Source organism: Chrysochloris asiatica, unplaced genomic scaffold (assembly GCF_000296735.1).
Source record: "Chrysochloris asiatica unplaced genomic scaffold, ChrAsi1.0 scaffold00062, whole genome shotgun sequence".
Lineage (NCBI taxonomy): Eukaryota > Metazoa > Chordata > Mammalia > Afrosoricida > Chrysochloridae > Chrysochloris > Chrysochloris asiatica.
In genome coordinates this window covers 5,750,453-5,769,464 of record NW_006408580.1, presented here as the reverse complement: position 1 = coordinate 5,769,464, position 19,012 = coordinate 5,750,453, and the positions used below count along the sequence as shown (strand labels likewise).

Below are 19,012 nucleotides of genomic sequence, written 5' to 3'. Positions count from 1 at the left end.
GTCCATGTGTGTCAGAGTAGAACTGTGCTCCCCCTAGGGTTTTCAAAGGCTAATTTTTTTTGGGAATTAGATAGCCAAAAGGATGCTTCAGAATAGACTTGGACTATTAACCTTACAGTTAGCAGCTGAGCACACCATTTGTTTGTAATACTCAGGGACTTCCAAGAGTAACTCTGTTGTTGTTGTTAGGTGCCGTAGAGTCGGTTCCGACTCACAGCGACCCTGTAACAGGGTTTCCGAGGCTGTAAATCTTTAAGGGAGCAGAAAGCATCATCTTTCTCCCATGGGACAGCTGGTAGTTTCGAGGTTTGCAGTCTGATTCGTAACCACTATGCTACCAGAGCTCCTTAAGAGTAACTCTAGCAGCCCATTATTTCATTCAGTAAAAATGTATACATACTGATCCCACTGCAAGCTGCTGAGGTCACTGCAATGAACAAGACATTCGAGGTTCTACCACCATACATTTCACAAACACTCACAAACATTCATACACACACACAAAACAAGAACACAGATACCTAAATAAAATCGCAAACTATGTTAAGTGTTATGGGGAAAATAACAAAACAAAAAGTAGGGGCCAACTGATTGGAAGAGATCCATATTTATGATCATTCAAAGACAAGAGACCTAACGGAACACGGGCATCACTGAACAATATCATTACTATCACATGCAAGTAAAATTATGCTGAAGATAATTAAAAAGCGGCTGCAACAGAATATTGACAGGGAAATGCCAGAGGTTTAAGCTGGATTCAGAAGAAGACATGGACATGTGAAAGCAGAGAATAACATAAAAATGATTACCTGTACTTTATTGAGGAGCTCTGGCAGTGCAGTGGTTACAAGTCGGGCTGCTAACCCCAAGGTCAGCAGTTCAAAATTACCAGCCGTTCTGTGCTTTATTGACTACGCAAAGTCTTTCAATTGTGTGGATCATGACAAGCTATGGATAACATTGTGAAGAATGGGTATTTCAGAACACTTAATTGTGCTCATGAGGAACCTGAACATAGACCAAGAGGCAGTAGTTAGAACCGAATGAAATGATACTGAATGGTTTAAAATCAGGAAAGATGTGCATCAAGGTTGGATCCTTTCACCGTACTTATTCAATCTGTCTGCTGAGAAAACAATCTAAGAATCTGGGTTATGATTATAGGATTGGATTCCTTCAGGATTGGAGGAAGACTCAGTAAAACAATCTGCAATATGCAGATGCTGCAATCTTGCTTACTGAAAGTGAAGAGGGCTTAAAATACTTACTTATGAAGACCAATGACCACAACCTTCAGTATGGATTGCACCTCAGTGTAAAGAAAACAAAAATCCTCACTGCTAGACAAATAAATAGCATATGACAAATGGAGAAAATACTAGAGTTATCAAAGGCTTCATTTTGCTTGGACCCACTATCAACACTCATGGAAGCAGCAGTCAAGAAATCAAATGACATATGGCATTAGGCAAATCTGCTGCATAATACCACTTTAAAGTACTAAAGAACAAAGAAGTCAGCTTGAGGACTAAGGTATGCCTGACCCAAGCCATGAATAAATTTTCTATAGCCCCACAAGCATGTGAAAATTGGACAATGAATAAGGAAGGCTGTAGAAGAATTGATGCATTTGCGTTATGGTGCTGGAGAAGAATATTAATAGCACCATGAACCACCAGAACAAATAAATATGTATTGGAAGAGGTACATCCAGAATGTTCCTTAGAAGCCAGGAAGGCGAGACTGTGTCTCTCATACTTTGGGCATGCTATCAGAAGAGACCAGTCCCTAGAGAAGGACATAATGCTTGGTAAAGTGGAGGGTCAGGGAAAAAGAGGAAGACCTCCAACGAAGTGGACTGGCACAGTGGCAGCAGGAACGGACCCAAGTGTACCAACAACTGTGAGGATAGTGCAGGATCGGGCAGTGTTTTGTTCTGTTGTGCATAGGGTCACTATGAGCTGAAACCAACTTGGCAACAACTAACAACATCAACAAGAATAACAGTGGGTGAACAATTTTACGTAGGACTGTTCAAAAAGATCCCTGTCTAGAAGTAACATTTAAGCTGCATCCTAGAGTTTGTCATGAAAGGACAAGTGATGTGGCATTCCAGGTACAGACTTGGAGGCAAGAAAGAGCGTGATGTGTTTGAAAGACAGCTAATGAGGTCAAAGTATATTGCTGTTGTTAGGTGACATCAAGTAGATTCTGACTGAAAGCAACCATGTTTAGGGTTTCCGAGGCTGTAAATCTTTGTGGAAGCAGAAAGCCTCATCTTTTTCCTGCGAAACTGCTGGTAGGTTTGAACCACTGAACATGTGCTTCACTGCCAGTGTAGTGCTTATCCTACAGAGCCACCACACTCCCAAGGCCAAAGTACAGAGCTGGAGACAATGAAGAGATGACGCTGGAAGCACAATCAGAGTCAATCCCTCAAGCCCCTGTAGGTTTCAGTAAACTGTTTAGATGTTATTGTAAGGACAATGGCAAACCACCGAAGGATTTTCAAGCCAGGCATGGACTGATCTGTTTTCCATCTTAAGTAATTTCTGGCCAGGAGAGGGCAGAATGATTAGGGCACTGGTTCTTTCTGAGCAAGCCACCCCTCCAATCCCACCGTGCGGTGGCCACTTAGTCCCCCTGCAATCAGGGTCAGGTCTCTTTTTTGCAGACACTTCCTCTCCTTGGATCTCCTTCCTGGCCTAAGTGCATCCCAAAGAACCCCATAAACTCACTGAAGTGTTTCCAATGGACTGTACTAGGGTGTTGGGAGAATGACTGCTTTGGTAAAAGGACACAAAATAATAAAACAAAACCACTTGGTTTCTGATGGAAATTTCTTTTTGGCTCATCCACTGCTTTCCATTAGTCCATGGCCTGAGCAATTGTCTTTGCTCTTTGTCTCTCTTTCTTTTCCAAAAGCCCATGAACATGTGTGCTACTAGGAATAATAACAGAGGACTAGAAATTCTTATTGATCCCAGAAGGTTGGGAATTCTAAACAATCAAAATATGTCCTCTGACTGCTCCTCCCCAAAGAATATTCTGGAGACACAGAGGAGCTTTGTTGAAACACCAATTGAGCTCTTGGGCCTAATGTTGGGCTCCAGGTCACCAACTACTGATGCAATAGGCAACACCAGAAACAAAATTGGCAGGACCTTCCTGCTGCTCTCTCTTGGGCTCACTTTCTCATGTGGCAGGCCCACATCTTGACTGCATCAAGCGACAGTTACTGTATAGCTTTCCGCCACGATTGTTCTCAAGAGCCAGAATTCTCAGCCTAAAGAGAAAGTCCTCTTTGTCTTCCAACCATGATTTAATTTACATTCTCCTGAACGCTCCATTCACTTTGTTTTTAGGCTAAGGACTCTCACAATTGTACTAGACCCATTGTTTGGATCTTTGCCCAGGTCAGCCACTGGACAATCCCAGAATTCAGTTCTACCTTCAGGAAAATCTTTACTCTCTATGATTTCTTAGAAGATTTTTAACTACTGTCACGATATAGTTTTTGAGATTCCTATATTTTAAAATGTCTTTTAAAATATCCATATTTGTATAAGCAGATATGCATACAGATGCATTCATATAACCTGTTATAAACTGAATCGTGTGTTACCCCTAAAAGGTATGTGGAAATCCTTACCCTGGACCAGAAAATGTGACACTGTTGGAAACAGGCGTTTTTTTTGTAAAGTAAACAAGGTCATACCAGCATAGGGTGGGTCCTCAACCTAACCACTTCTGAGTTCAAAAAAGAACAGAACAGATGCAAAGACACACTTACAGGCAAAGACAGGTGACATGTGAGCAAGAGGTCTGTAAGCAAAGGAATGCCAGTAGTCACCAGCAACCAGGAGAGAAGTCACATGGCCAAGATCCTGATTTGGACTCTTAGACTCCAGAACTGTGAGACAACACATTTCTGCTCTTTAAAGCCACCTACTTGTGGTAATTGTGTTTCCACAAGAGTAGGAAACTAAGATCACCTTTTCTCTGACCATTAAAGTTGCCACTCTGTTCCAATTTAATCACCTTCCTAAGGAGATGTTTCTCCTTTATTTCCCAGGTTTCAGCAGGTTACTCCTAGCCGCATTGTTCCCCCTTCCCTCCTTGGTATTTTCCTGGTCCTTCAACACCATGATTCATAAGACAATGTGACCGATGACCTCTCTATGTGTCAGTCTCTCTGTTCTGACCTATACATTTCTTTCATATGCAAATATACAAAATTTACTAGATTAATGAGCAAACTGTGACCACAAAAATAATATAAACGCAACGAAATGTCATTCTCTAATAAAAAGCATATATTAAATGAATTAGGAAGAAACTACTTTTTCTGTTCTTTAAAGGGGAAATAGATTATTGCTAGCAGAAGACGGCTTACCTGAATGTATTATAATCCACCATCTTTGTGTTCATAGAGTCAATAGCTGTAAACACTTGCTTGACTTCTTTGGATTTTGACTTTTCTTTCTTCAGCTTTTCTAAGGCAAGATCAAAGTTGCTCAGCGGAAACTAGAAAAGAAAGAGGAAAGGAAAGGCATATTTAAACACACTTGAGTCTTAGGGACCCTGATCTTTCTGATGGCCAGCACTTAAATTAGCCAGCATCCTTCCCAAAGGGACCAGCACTGTGAAGACATGACTAGCTCAGGGTCAGCTAAGGCTGCACCATGGTTGGCATTAGCACAGGCCCCAGACCTAAAAGAAAGCAGCCACAGAAATCAGCAAACAAAACCTCCTCCCACCCCAGCCTCTTCCTCTAACCTTCGGACGCTGTCCCAATACTGCTGTTGTTGTTAAGTGCCATAGAGTCGGTTCCAACTCATAGTGACCCTGTATAGGGTTTCTTAGGAGCAGCTGGTGAGCTTGAACCGCTGACCTTGCAGTTCAAACTGACCTTGAGGTTGAGCGCTTATCCTATTCCTGGAAAAAATCCATTATCTTTCAATTTCATTTTTCAATGAACTTTTTGAAACCCCCAAATATGTTGGGGTTCCCTAGTGGAAATAATGGGTATTCTAACTGGAGACGTGGACTCCCATTTTTTCCAGCTATTTATACTGGGCTCCTTGGAAGTGTTGGCCAGCAGCCAATGCACCAATCATGGAAAGGCTCTTTGTCAAAGATGTGCATACCCATTACAATCCCGTTCACTCCTGGACTGTACACTGCTCCTGCCCCCTAGCTTGTGAGTAGACAACTTAATAAACATACATCTTATTCAATCCAGCAGAGCATGATAATATAAGTAATTCCAGCTAAGAGATAAAAAAAAAATGAAAAGGTTGAATTTCAAAATAAAATCATTAATGGTAATTTAGTATAACTCTCTGTGTTCTATCAGACAAATGACCCAGGGGGTCAGGTACCTATTGTAGCTCTTGTTCTCCCCCCCACCCCCGCCACTTTTTACAGTTCTTTTCATCTATTTTCATGATAGGATCTATTAGCTCCTTTTAAACAACTCCTCAGACTGGTATTAAATGGTATATTAATATTCCTCTGCTTAGAGTGTACTCGTTCAGAGTAATTTTTAAATAATGCTGTTTTCACTTGGGATGCTGACAGTAGATAATGTCTTGCCTTGCTTTTATCTTTCTGAAGGGAGAAAAGCCCTTTGTAGCTTAAAAAAATAATAATGTTCATGTGCCATATATTTTATAGTAAGGTATAGGTTTGCTCTCTGTTTGGAAACAGAACCATAATTTACATTGGCTGAGCTTCCTATGAACAACACACAGTGCTAAGCACTCCACATGTACTCACACTAACACATTGAATCTTCATGGCAACTCTATGAGATATGAATGCTTATTACACCCATTTTAAAGATAAGGTAGTTGAAACTCAAATAAGTTAATTTTCTAAGGTTCCTCGGCATGGAGTCAAGTTTCTGAAACAGACCTGCTGGCCTCCAGAAATCGTGACTGCCCCATTACTTAGCATCTTATCTGAATCTGGTGTTTTTAAATATATAAATCCGCCAGCGAGATGGATTGGCAAAGCGACGGCATCAATGGGCTCAAGCGTGGCAACAATTAAGCGGGCAGTGTTTCTGTTGTGCATAGGGTTGCTATGAATCGGTACTGACTCGGTGGCACCTAACAACAACAAATATATACTGGTTCATGGTTTCATTAGAGCCTGAATTCCTACCATTACAAGTGTGGAGAGATGAGGTGGCAGACATATGGGGCACCACCCAGACCTCCCTTCCATATCTCAGATGCAGCACACCGGGATCCACACAGAATTCATGCCAAGGCCACACTCTTTCCAGAATATTTCCAGGCAATAAGTGGGTACTAGAGCTGGACTGGTATGGTGCTGTGGGTTAATGCACCACACTTGCAAAGCCATTTGAACTGCAAGGTTGACGGTCCAAGCTCACCAGCTGCTCCTCGGAAAGCCTATACAGGGTCACTATGAGTTGGAACCAACTTGACGGCACTTAACAACAACAACAACAGAAATGGACTGTTCCTGCCCGACCTGAGACTTCTCTGATGGGCAGTCTTTACAGTGGCCTGGCTGAGATATTCTCAGAACAACACAGCAGTGTGAGGTAATTTCTGCCCCATCCTCCTTGTCCACATGCTCCTTTCACAGGGACAGACCTGCATCCCGGTCTGAAGGCTCTCTCCCTGCCTACTCCTATTCTTTCTTCCCCTTTATCCTTCACAGATATTGCCCCAATAAATATCTTGCATGTTTAATTCTGTCTTGGTATCTGCTTCTCAGAGAAAGCAAACTGACAAAGATGATACGATATATACAGATTGATTTTAGCAACTTAACTCCAAGAATTTTATATACAAATGAGAGGGTACTGGCATTGTTTGTATATAAATGGTACTAAATATCATGACTTACAGGTAGACTGGAGCCCTGGTGTGGTGCTATAGGATAAGCACTGGACTGCTAACTGTTAACCTACCTCAGCAACCCTATACAGGGTCTCCATGAGTCAGAACCGACTCAACAGCACTTAACAACAACAGCTAGACTGTCCAAATACATTTTGTCCACATAGATTTTCTAATTGTGGGCAATGAATCCCAAATAAACATAGTTGTACACTCAACTCAGGCATATTTTTTAAGATTTAATTAAAGTGTTCTTTTTACTGCGTTGATGGCCTTTTTAGGAAGTGTACCCATTTGCCACCCTATCTCAGATAAAGTGCTTTAGCGCACACTCTAAGCTACTGTTCCCACTTTATCCTTGAAGTCTTAGTTAGAACTCAGGTGGCTTCTGTTAAAGGAAGTTGCAACCACAGCACTATGGGGTCCCATTGGGACTTCTGTTTGTTCAGGTCTGAGCCTTCTCGGTTGGTCTGTGCCAATTAACTGGGATGGCACAGTGTGTGTCACCAGATTTTCTTCCTCTCCTATAGTCGCTAAATTTCTTTCTGAACACATTGTCAGCGTCAGCAGAAAACCCAGGAAACTTGATTCAATGTGGGGCCTGCCTCCTGCCTGTGCCTGGAATCCTTGATGCTGGGCAGTGGAGAACCCAACGTGTAAACAGAGTAGACAGGGCCCAGGACCAAGTTGTGCTGATCCATTATTCATGTGTGAATGCACAATGTAAGACCAGTAGCAGGATGAAGAAGAAAAGGCACTGGCGGAAGGAAAATAAAGAGCTCACAGTATTGTGCAGCAAGTGGAGAATTCAACGAAGTAACTTTACCTTATCTACATTATTCTCCATGTAGTTTAAGGTATATTCATCAGCATTGAGTAAATGGAATACGTAACCATTCACATTGATTCTGGCTCCAATATATAGCTCCTCGGGCTGGATGTATTCTGATAGTTCACTTTTAAAGATGTCTTGTCCAGGTCTCTTGACGCGAAGTCTTCGTAAAAATCTCCCACCATTCATTCCTATCAAGACAAAAGTTAACGAGTAGCCTTTAATTTTAAGAAAATAGCATGAGTTGCCTTTGTCTGAGGTCATCCTCAGACAAAGACTGCACAACTTATCTGTGAACCCATACTACCTGTGATTCTTTTTTAAAAATTATTTTAATTGTGTTAAGTTTATATGAGCGGGCTTTAAAAAGTTTGTGAAAAACATTCCATTATCTCGTAATTCCATTTTTCCATGAACTTTTTGAAGTTCCCTTGTACATACATATACCAAAACGTTTGCTATTTCAACCTTTTTTACATATACGATTCAGTGACATTAACTACATTCATCAGGTTGTACAACCTGCCTCTCATTCTCAGACTTCAGGGAAGAATGAGGCAGTGGGTAAAGAAATAAGACTTCCTAGGGGAGTGTGTTAAAGGAGAAACATGGTATGGTATTTCAGTCTTTTCTTTCCTCTCCTTCCTTCCTCTTTTCCAAATCCAATAAACACTTATCAGCTACCTGCTCTAAGCCCAGCAGTGGACTGGTGATGTGGAACTTTGGGAAGACACACATCTATAGAGAAAGTTTGAACAGAACCAGTTAGAAATTTCTTCACTTGAGCTTACTTCCACTTATTTGTTCCAGATGATGTCTTGTACTTAATCTGACAGGCAGATTAAACTGAAAATGCCCTACTTCTGTAAAACCAAAGCTCAAACCAAACTCACTGCCATCAAGTTGAGGCTAACTCATACTGACCCTAAATAGGGTGGTTTCAGTGACTGTAAATCTTTACATCAACAGATGGGCCTCATCTTTCTCTCGCAGAGTGGCTGGGTGGGTTTGTACCTCTAACCTTGAGGCTAGCAGTCCAGTGCTTATCCGACTTATGTAAAGGAGCTTCTTAAGTATTTGAAGACAACTATGGGAGTCCCCTGAAGTCTTTCTCCCTCCCCCTGTAAGTAAATTATCTTTCCTTCTTTTAGGAATGCCTCAGATTTCTTACGTTCCAAAAAATTCACCATTTCATCTGTTTTCTGTTGTTGTCAAGTGTCCTCAAGTCAGTTCCGATGCAAAGCTGTATGCTGTGTTTCTGAGGAGCAGCTGGTGGGTTTGAGGCACTGACCTTGCGGTTAGCAGTCCAGTGCTTATCCTACAATGCTTCTTCTTTCTTCCTGGTATTGTTTTCTGACCTCCTGAGTTAAACACAGGGCTCCAGGATCCTCCTAACACATTCATAAAACAAAGATGGCAGCATGGCATAGGTTCTCGAACCAAATACTAGTGATGGATATCACCCTGCCTCTGGCATTTGCTTATTGGACAATCTTTAGGAATTATTTGATGTCTCTGAACCTTTAAGCTCTCATTGGTAAAATGGGAATCAAACTTGTGGGGTTCGTGAAGCTTCATCTCTCAGATTGCTTAGGGAATAGAACTGTCAGAAAGTTCCAATTGCTGCATTCTGAAATCCATGCCCAGGTTTACACAGGGTCCTATTTTCCATAGGCTGCTGACAACAAATGACTGAGCAAGGCAGGGATGAGAAGGCAGGCCCATTCCTCCACAATAGGGGCCCCTTCAACCAGTGACTCTGGGTTCTTACACAGCCCATCAGCCTTGCTAAAACTTTCTTCAAATTTCCCCACAGTGTCAGCCCTTCTCCATCCTTCCTTCCCTCTGTCCTTCTCAGGAGTCAGTTCTGCACTGCAGTTTATTGCCCTCACTGGCATTTTCCTCCAGAAATGTCTTGCATATTTAATTCCATCTTGGCATTTGCTTCTCAGAGGATCTGGACTAACACAAAATTTAACCTCATAAAGTTCTTATAAGGCGAATCGTAGAGACTCAGTAATAACTGCTGTTATTACTACAAAGCTCATAGATGACTACCATCGCTCTTTGTGTCAATTTACTTGGCCACATCACCCCATTCTAGATTTATTTTACAGTTTATTTTTCTTGACCTTTCAGAACATGACTTTAGATTCATGTCGACTCAATTTCATATTTTAATATTTGATCCATTATATAAATCACTGTGGAGACTGACTTAGTTATACAAATGATTGGTGGGCTGAATGACTCAGACCAGCTCATGAGAGTTGATAAATTTTCAGGGATTTTAAACACTGGTTGTAAAACTGTTGTGTTGGTAGCTTGAAAAGTGGCCATGATTGAGGTTTAATACCATGAAAAATGGCAAATGTTCTAAAGCAGGGCTTTTCTTTGTTTTCCCCTCTTTCTCTTCTCTTTCGTCAGAGAGTACACCACTGATTATTCTTCCCAATTTGTGTATTCAGCACACATTAGCACTAAATAGGTCAGGACAAAGAACAGTGAAAACTCCATGGCTCCCCTCAGGCACCGCCATGGTACTGCAGAGAGGCATAGTGTAAGCCTGTGTGCTAGAACCTTGGCAAAGGCCTCAGCAGATTGAAGGGTTGAAGGAAGATGAGCCCTCTAAGATTAAATGTGTTTATTTGGAACTCTGGTCTTTCTTCAAGCAAAAATATAAGTTATTACAAGCAGGACTATCAAGAATACAGATTTCCTCTGGTCTTGCTGGCTGCGGGTAGAACTGGTGGCAGCCAGGTCATGATTTTGAAGCCCTTGGAAGCCATCAGTGGTACCTCACAGTTAGGGGAAGTAGATGCTCGGAGTTCTCCAGCCAGGAGCCAACACAAACTCCCTGTTTGATCACTTTATATATTAAATGTCCTAAACAAAATCCCATGAGAGGTATGTCTCTTACCTGAATTTTTCTCTGTAAGTTCAAACACTGACATCGTGTTATCACTGAGAAAATATGAAACCACGAACATCCTGTCCAGATGGACACCTTTGTCTGTGATTAGTTTAGCAAAAAATCGAAGTTTGTAACTTATGTAGCCATAGCTAAATGGAAGAGAAATGAGAGTTATAACATTACACAAATAATCTTCCACATATTATGCATATAAAAACCTACAAAAGGAATATCATGGTCTTGAGACAGAAACATAAACTCTCCCAAGAATTCAAATGTCTGCTTATTAAGGTTCTAAGTCTATACACTGAGAATGTTTCTCAGCTTACTAAAATATTTTGTGTTCTCTTCATGTTCGAGGGAGCACTGAGAAAATTTACCCCAAACAAATGTTATAAACCAACTTGCTCATAGTACATTAAAGATTTGTTTTCTAATCACAAGGCTAGTCAATAGTCACAATACTCTACTCATATCAAAACAAAGGACAAGTAGCTAGTCCTTGTTGTGGGTGCCATCTTCCCCTTTCACCAATCATCTTCCTTCCTTCAGGGCCATATCTCTTCTGAGTCCCCCAGTATCCTCCTCCTACCTCCCCTCAAGGACAAAATTAACTTTTCCCTTTCAAATGCTCCAAAAATTATTATTAGACCTGCCTTGTTCATAGCACTGTTCATCTGGACTATAAGAAACCAAGATCTATTTTCCAAGAGCAAGAACTAATCTTATTAACTGATGCCTAATATGCACTGTGGGTTAATGCGCCAGACTGCAAAGCTGTTTGAACTGCAAGGTCGGCGGTTCAAGCTCACCAGTCGCTCCTCAGAAATCCTATACAGGGTCACTATGGGTGGGAACCGACTCAACAGCACTTAACAACAACAACAATATAACACTTAAAGGAGATTTGGTAGTATAGTGGTTATGTGTCAGGCTGCTAACCTCAAGGTCAGCAGTTCGAAAGTACCAGCAGTTCCATGGGAAAAAGATGAGGCTTTTGCTCCCATAAAGACTTACAGCCTCGGAAACCCTGTGCAGTGTTGCTATTATGAGTCAGAACTGACTCCATGGCACAACACCATCACCAATATACTTTGTACATTACCACGCACTCAATAAATATTTGAAGGAAGGGTTATAAGATCTGTATAGAATAGAATTTGTGCTTAGAATTCTATGATTGAACAGAGTAGTTTGGAAGACAGAAAATAGGATTCAAACTCTAGACTTGAAAGTTACCAACTGATGGTCTATCAGCAGAAGCATCCCTGCTGAGATAAGCCAGTGAAAGGGGGACTTAGTGACAAATAGTAGACACTAAGGGCAATCTTCAATAATAGTAATAATAAAATCCTCACACTAAGGAGGTGCACAGTAAAATAAACCATATCCATCACTTCTCTGATACAACTCTAAGGAGAGGGGTCCTCATTTACACTTCTATGCTGAAATTCCTTCTGGAAAAAGCTTGCTAAAAAGTGATAAGGAAAACAAAAACATATACACAAACAAGTTTTTCTGATTTGCAAAGGCAGGAAACACTATTTCTCTGGTCATTTCCTGATTGATCAGGGAAACAGAGTGGACAAAGCAGGTTCCAAGATTCCCAGCTTGAGTCCTCATTGGAGTTGAAGAACAGCCACTTGGGAAGCTAGCCCCAGGGAACTAGTTGTCATTGAGTGGATTCCAAGTCATGGCGACCTGGAGTCTGTCAGAATAGTACTGTGCTCTACAGGGTTTTCAATGGCTGCTTTTTCAGAAGTAATCATTAGATCTTTCTTTCAACGCACTTCTTGGTGGACTTGAGCCTGTCAAGAGTTCAGTTATCAACCCAGAGCAAAAAAGAACAAAATGCTTTGTTGTCTTAGTTTTGAGTTTCCCAGGCCTCAAATAGACTTCATATAGAGCAGGGGGCAACTCTACCTGGGCTATCATCTTCTCTAACACATGATTCGATCTGTAAATAACAGATTTGGTAGTTCCCTCATGAAAGATTCATAACTTTTACAAACGCTTGAAATAACATCAATGAACCAACTGAACTGAGGTCTAACCTCAGGCCAAATGGATACTGCTGCAAAGTTTTCTTAGAACTTACATAAATTTATAAGTATATATGTCAAGCTCTGGTAGCGTAGTGGTTACGAATCAGGCTGCAAACCTTAAGGTCAGCGGTTCGAAACTACCAGCTGCTCCGCGGGAGAAAGATGAGGCTTTCTACTCCCATAAAGATTTACACCCTCGGAAACCCTGTACAGGGTCGCTATGGGTCGGAACCGACTCGACGGCACTTAACAACAACAACAACAATATGTCATGTACGGAGTCCTGGTGTGGCGCTGTGGGTTAATGCGCCAGACTGCAACGCCATTTGAACTACAAGGTTGGTGGTTCAACCAGTCACTCTTTGAAAACCCTATACAGGGTCACTATGGGTCGGAACCGACTCAACGGCAATTAACAACAACAACAACGTTATGTATACACTTCTGCATGTTTAACCCACCATGTTTTAACCTAATTTTAGTGTTTTGGAGATCTTGGCAACCAGGAAGATAAGGTGCCCAAACCAAACCTTTAGGCAAGCAGATCAGATTTTAGTATGTATAAAAGTCACCTTGGGAGCTTGTTAAGTAAACAGAATTCAGAGTCCACCCCCAGAGATGTGCATTCAGAGGTTAGTTTGCATCTTTCTGCATTTTTAATAAGGAAACCCTGGAGATTTTGATGAGGTCATCCCCAGAGTACACTTTGAGAAATAGTGCAAGTGTCTTGAGATACTTCCTTGACTAATAAACTAATTTCCAAACTTTTCTAAACACGCTTTTTTATCACTATAATCCCAGCCCTCAAAAAAAAAAAAAAGCTAGCACTTAAATAAAGAAAACAAAGTTCTTCCTAATGAGGCCATTCGTTGGCACGTTGAATCATGCATACATTCAGCTGTTCTTCATGATTACCTATAACATCTACTTCTACTCAAGTCATGCCAGCCACTTTATCTACTGGCCCATTCTGCTTCTGGTTCTTCACTTGGTGTCACCCATACCATCCTCTCTCTTGCCCTTTGTCTGCCTGTTATCTTGTCCATCCATTTGGGCACCAGTGATGGCCAAATCTCTTAGATCATGGCTGCCTTACCTACTCACATATCCTGTACCCACTATAATCTGTCACACTGCACAGAATTGTACTATTGGCTGGTCTATTTTATTTGGTTAAGTTTAATAACATGTTGATTCCCATTATTCCCCCAAATTCTACATTCTTAGGACTAGGAACCATGTCTTAATTTTGCAACAGAGTTATCTATAATCACTGATTCCAATTCTTTTCTTTTCATTCTTTCTTAAATCCACTTCCATTAGGTTTGCTCCATCAACACTACTCTTATCAAAGTAAACACTGAACTGCACAATGCCAATTCCAAGGGTCACTTTTTTTTTGTCTGCATTTAACATGACCAATCAGCAGCAGTTGGCACAAATAATCACTCCTTCTTCCATGATATTCTACCTTCTAAGATTTCATATTCTCTTGGTTTTACCTCTACCTCCTTGATTGCTCCTTTTCGGTCTCCTTTGCTGGTTTTTCCTCTTTCTACCAATCTCTTCTTTAGGGGTATTCTAGGGCTTGTTCCCTTTTAATTCTTGATGGTCTCGTTTAGTCAAGACTTTTTTTTTTAATGCTTTACTGTGAATTATGTGATAGTTTACTTGGGAGAACATTAGTTTTACATTCATCCTATCATATATCGTTTCATTGCCATGGTTACAATCCCCTCCATGCATCATCAACCAACCAAAGGGTTAGTCAATGCTTTAATACAACTTCATACCATAACTTTAAATACCATCTATGGATTGTACCTCAATGTAAAGAAAACGAAAATCCTCACCACTTTGATGATGCATGAAGAGGATGGATTGTAACCAAGGCAATGTAATGATATACAATAGGATGAATGTAAAGCTAATGTTCTCCCATGTAATCTATCACATAATTCACAATAAAACATTTTTTTTTTAAATCCTCACCACTGGACCAAAAATGACATCATGATAAATGGAGCAAAGATTGAAGTTGTCAGACTTCATTTTGCTTGGATCCGTTATCAACACTCATGGAAGCAGCAGTCAAGAAATCAAATGGTTGGTTGGTTGGTTGGTTGATGATGCATGGAGGGGATTGTAACCATGGCAATGAAACGATATACATACGAGAGGATGAATGTAAAGCTAATGTTCTCCCATGTAAACTATCACATAATTCACAATAAAACATTTTAAAAAGAAAAAAGAAATCAAATGGTACATTGCATTAGGCAAATCTGACACACAAGACTTCTTCAAAGGTTGAAGAGCAAAGATGTCACTGTGAGGATTAAGGTGAGCCTGACCCAAGCCACGGTTTTTTCAGTAGCCTTATATTCATGTGAAAGTTGGACAATGAATATGGAGGACTGCAGAAGAAGTGATGCCTTTGAATTAATGGGGTTGAAGAATATTAAAAGTACCATGGACTGCCAGAAGAACAACCAAATCTGTTTTGGAAAAAGTACAGTCAGAATGCTCCTTATAAGTCAGGATGTTGAGAATTTGTCTCTCATACTTCAGACATATTATCAGGAGTGGCCAGTCCCTGGAGAAAGATATCATGCTTGGTAGAGTGGAGGATCAGAGAAAAAGAGGAAGAGATGAATTGGCACAGTGGTAGAGGCAATGGGCTCAAGGGTGAGGTTGGCCCAGGACCGGGCAGTGTTTTGTTTTGTGCATAGGGTCACTATGAGTTGGAGTCAAGTCGATAGCCCCTAACAGCAACAATATGCTAATGATTTCCAAATGTCTACCTCTAGCTCAGACCTTCCTCCCGAAGTCCAGACTTACATATCCAGCTGCTTGCTCAATATCTATACTGGATATCTAATAGACACAGCTCAGAACTTATTCTAATACTGAACATCTGCTCTTGTCCCCAAACCTCTTAGTCTTCCCTATCTTAGTGAATGGCAATTCTAACCTTCCAGTTGCTCAAGTCAAGCCCTGGGGGGTCACCCTTGACTTCTCTTTTCATTCATACCTCATATCCTATCCAATCTGTCTACCTTCCAAATATTCCCAGAATCCACTACTTTTCATCACTTCCACTACACTCACCCTGATCCAAGCCTCCATAATTTCTCTCCTAAACCACTGTTGTTGTTATTGTTACAGTCCGTGGAGTTGGTTCTGACTCACAGCAACCCTGTATAGGGTTTCCAAGGCTTTAAATCTTTGTGGGAACAGAAAGCCTCATCTTTCTCCCATGGAGCAGAGGCTGGCTGGCTGGCTCGAACTGCAGACCTTATAGTTCGCAGTCCAGTGCTTATTGTATGGAGCCACTATGCTCCCAGACCAGAGTGCTGTTGTCATTGTTAATGCCTTGGTGTCAGTTCCGACTCAGAGCAACCCTATATAGGGTTTCCAAGGAGTGGCTGATGAGTTTGAACCACTAACTTTGTGGTTCAAACCGACCTAGTGTTTTATCCTGCAACCCATACCAGAACTCCTCAGTAGTCACCTATTGGTTGCTCTGTATTACTTCCATCATTGCTTTGTACAGTCTACTTGCAACACTGTGTCTGGAGGAATTCTTTTAAAATGTTAATCAGATCAAGTTATACCTCTGCCCAAATCTCCCAGTGGCTTCCCATATCATTCAAGTTAAACAGAGTCCTTAAAATGGCTTATAAGACCCTATGTGATAGGAACCCTCATTCACTACCTTATCTCATCTGTTTATTCTGCCCCTCATTCATCTACTCTACCCATGTTGGCCACCTTGCTGGTGCCTCACACATCCTAAGGCATGCTCCTTGTTCAGTCTTTGTACTGACTGTTCCTTTTGTTTGGAACATGTTTCCCTTCATCAGTAATGTCTACTGCAAACACACTATTTAAAATTACAATCTGTGTTTCTCATCCCCATCCCCAGAACTCCCCTTGTTATTATACAACAACTAAATAGCTTCTTTATATTTTCAATAATATTTAACATCTTTTATTAGGACTCATTATGTGGCACTGTAGGAAAAGCACTGGACTGTAAGCCACAAGGTTGGTGGTTCAAACCCACCAGCTGCTCCTTGGAAATCATATACAGGGTTGCAATGAGTTAGGACCAACTTGACAGCACTTAACAATAACAACAATGTATACTATATAACTTACTTAGATTTGATCTTTATTGTTGATTGTTGGCCTCTCCCAACTAGAATGAGGGTACGGCTTTGTATCCATTTTGTTCACTAAGCATCTAGATAACTGATTGACACTCAGCAGGTACTCAGTAATATCTATTACATAAGAAAAATAATGGTTCACCCAGGGCTATATATCTACTGGAAACCTCAAGCCTCAAGTTGTAATACAGAAGAACCTATGGGCAAAAATTGAACTAGTCAGGAAGCATCAACATAAGATGGCAGGATTGGTGACATTCAGCCATTTTAGGAAGTAGTGTAACCAATGGTACTAAAGGAAGAAGCCCAAGTTGCACTGAAAGCACTGGTCAAAAACATGGCTTCGGATATTAATATCATACCAACTGAGATGTTTCAACAAATGGATGTAACACTGGTAGTGCTTACTTACCTATGCCAATAATTTGGAAGACAGCTACTAGGAGAACTGATTAGAAGAGAGACATACATGTGCCCATTCCCGAGAAAGGTGACCAACGGTGTTGTTAATGCAAACATTGCCAAGCAATATCATTACCATTGCACGCAAGTAAAATTATGCTGACGATAACTTAAAATGATTTTAGCAGTACATCAAGAGGGATGTTGATGCACAGCTGATTGGTGTTCAACTAGAAAATCATGCTGAATTCAAAAGAGGACGTGGAATTAAGCGATCTCACTGCTGAAAGCAGAGAATACCAGAAAGACGTTTACCTGTGTTTTATTGACTATGTACAGGCATTCAAGTCTGTGGATCATAACAAATAATGGATGACATGGTGAAAAATGAGAATTCCAAAATCTTCATTGTGCTCATGTAGAACCTGTACATAGACCAGCAGCTAGTTGTTGTAATAGAACAAGAGGATCTTGCCTGGTTTAAAATCAGAAAAGGTGTGTGTCATGGCCGTATCCTTTCACCATATTTAGTCAATCTGTATGCTGAGTAAATAATCAGAGAAGCTGGACTATATGAAGAAGAAATGTAGCATCAGTATTAGAGGAACACACATTAACAACCTTGCTGCTGAAAGGGAAGAGAACTTGAAGCACTTACTGATGAAGACCAAAGACTACATAAAGAAAACAAAACTCCTCACAATTGGACCAACAAGCAACATCGTTATAAACAAAGATTGAAGTTTTCAAGGATTACATTTTACTTGGCCCCACAACCAATATCCATGAAAGCAAGTCAAGAAATGAAGGGCAAATCTGCGGCAAAAGACTTCTTTAAAGTATTCAAAAATAACAAACAAAGGTGTCATTTTGAGAACTAAGGTGCACCCAACCAAAGCCATGGTTTTTTCAATTGCCTCCTATGTATGTAAAAGCCAGACAATGAATAAGGAACACCAGAATTTGAATTATGGTGTTTGGATGACAATTGAAAGCACCATGGACTTCTGGAAGAACAAACAAATTTGCTTTTGAAGAAGTACAATCAGAATGCCCCTTAGAAGGGAGGACAGTGTGATTTTGTCTCATGTCTCTAGTCCCTGGAGATAGACATCATGCTTGGCAAAGTAGAGAGTCACTGAAAAAAGAGGAAAACCCTCAAAGAGATGGACTGACACAGTGACTGCAACGGTTCTGAGGATGGTGAAGGCCTGGCCATTCTGTTGCTGAGTTAGAACAGACTTTACAACACCCAACAGCATTAACAAGGTAATCAGCACACAGTCTGCTATATTACTTCTTATTCTTATTAATGTATGATCAGCAGAGTATTTGGACACACAGAGGAAGAAGAAACTAATTCAGTCTGACACGGTAAGAGAGCTATTATTCTGGTTCTCCCAGAAATCTCAACAGGCCAGCACCATGATGCTTACCCAGATAATACAGAAAGTCTTCATGTGCATGATAAACTTCATATGCGTTCATTTGAAACTATTCCCTCCAAGGCCTTATAACATCATTAGCCTTACAAAATAATTAGCACCCATTAGTTTTTAATAGCCAATGAATAATCAGTGTAAAATTCCACGTCTCACTTCGCAGTTTTTTGTTTTTCGTTTTCTTTTGCATGAAGTAGCTGTTCTTCATTTGCTTTATGAGATCATCTTCCTCAGGTTCTCACAGTATTTAAATCTAGGGTTATTCTCACTGATGTATAAGTCTTCAGCTGAATGTGCCTGTTACTATGGAAACAAAGT

The 19,012-nt window shown here is 40.7% G+C and overlaps 1 protein-coding gene across 1 annotated transcript in view; it reads right to left on the bottom strand.

Moving 5' to 3' along the window:
- EFHC2 (EF-hand domain (C-terminal) containing 2) overlaps window positions 1-19,012 on the bottom strand; it is a 259,272-nt gene that overhangs the window by 118,734 nt on the left and 121,526 nt on the right. The window contains exons 9-11 of the mRNA XM_006864292.1: window positions 10,637-10,779; window positions 7,711-7,907; window positions 4,400-4,530 (exon numbers count right to left, since the gene is read on the bottom strand). Coding sequence (XP_006864354.1) covers window positions 4,400-4,530; window positions 7,711-7,907; window positions 10,637-10,779 — 471 coding nt within the window. The remainder of the gene's footprint in view (window positions 1-4,399; window positions 4,531-7,710; window positions 7,908-10,636; window positions 10,780-19,012) is intronic.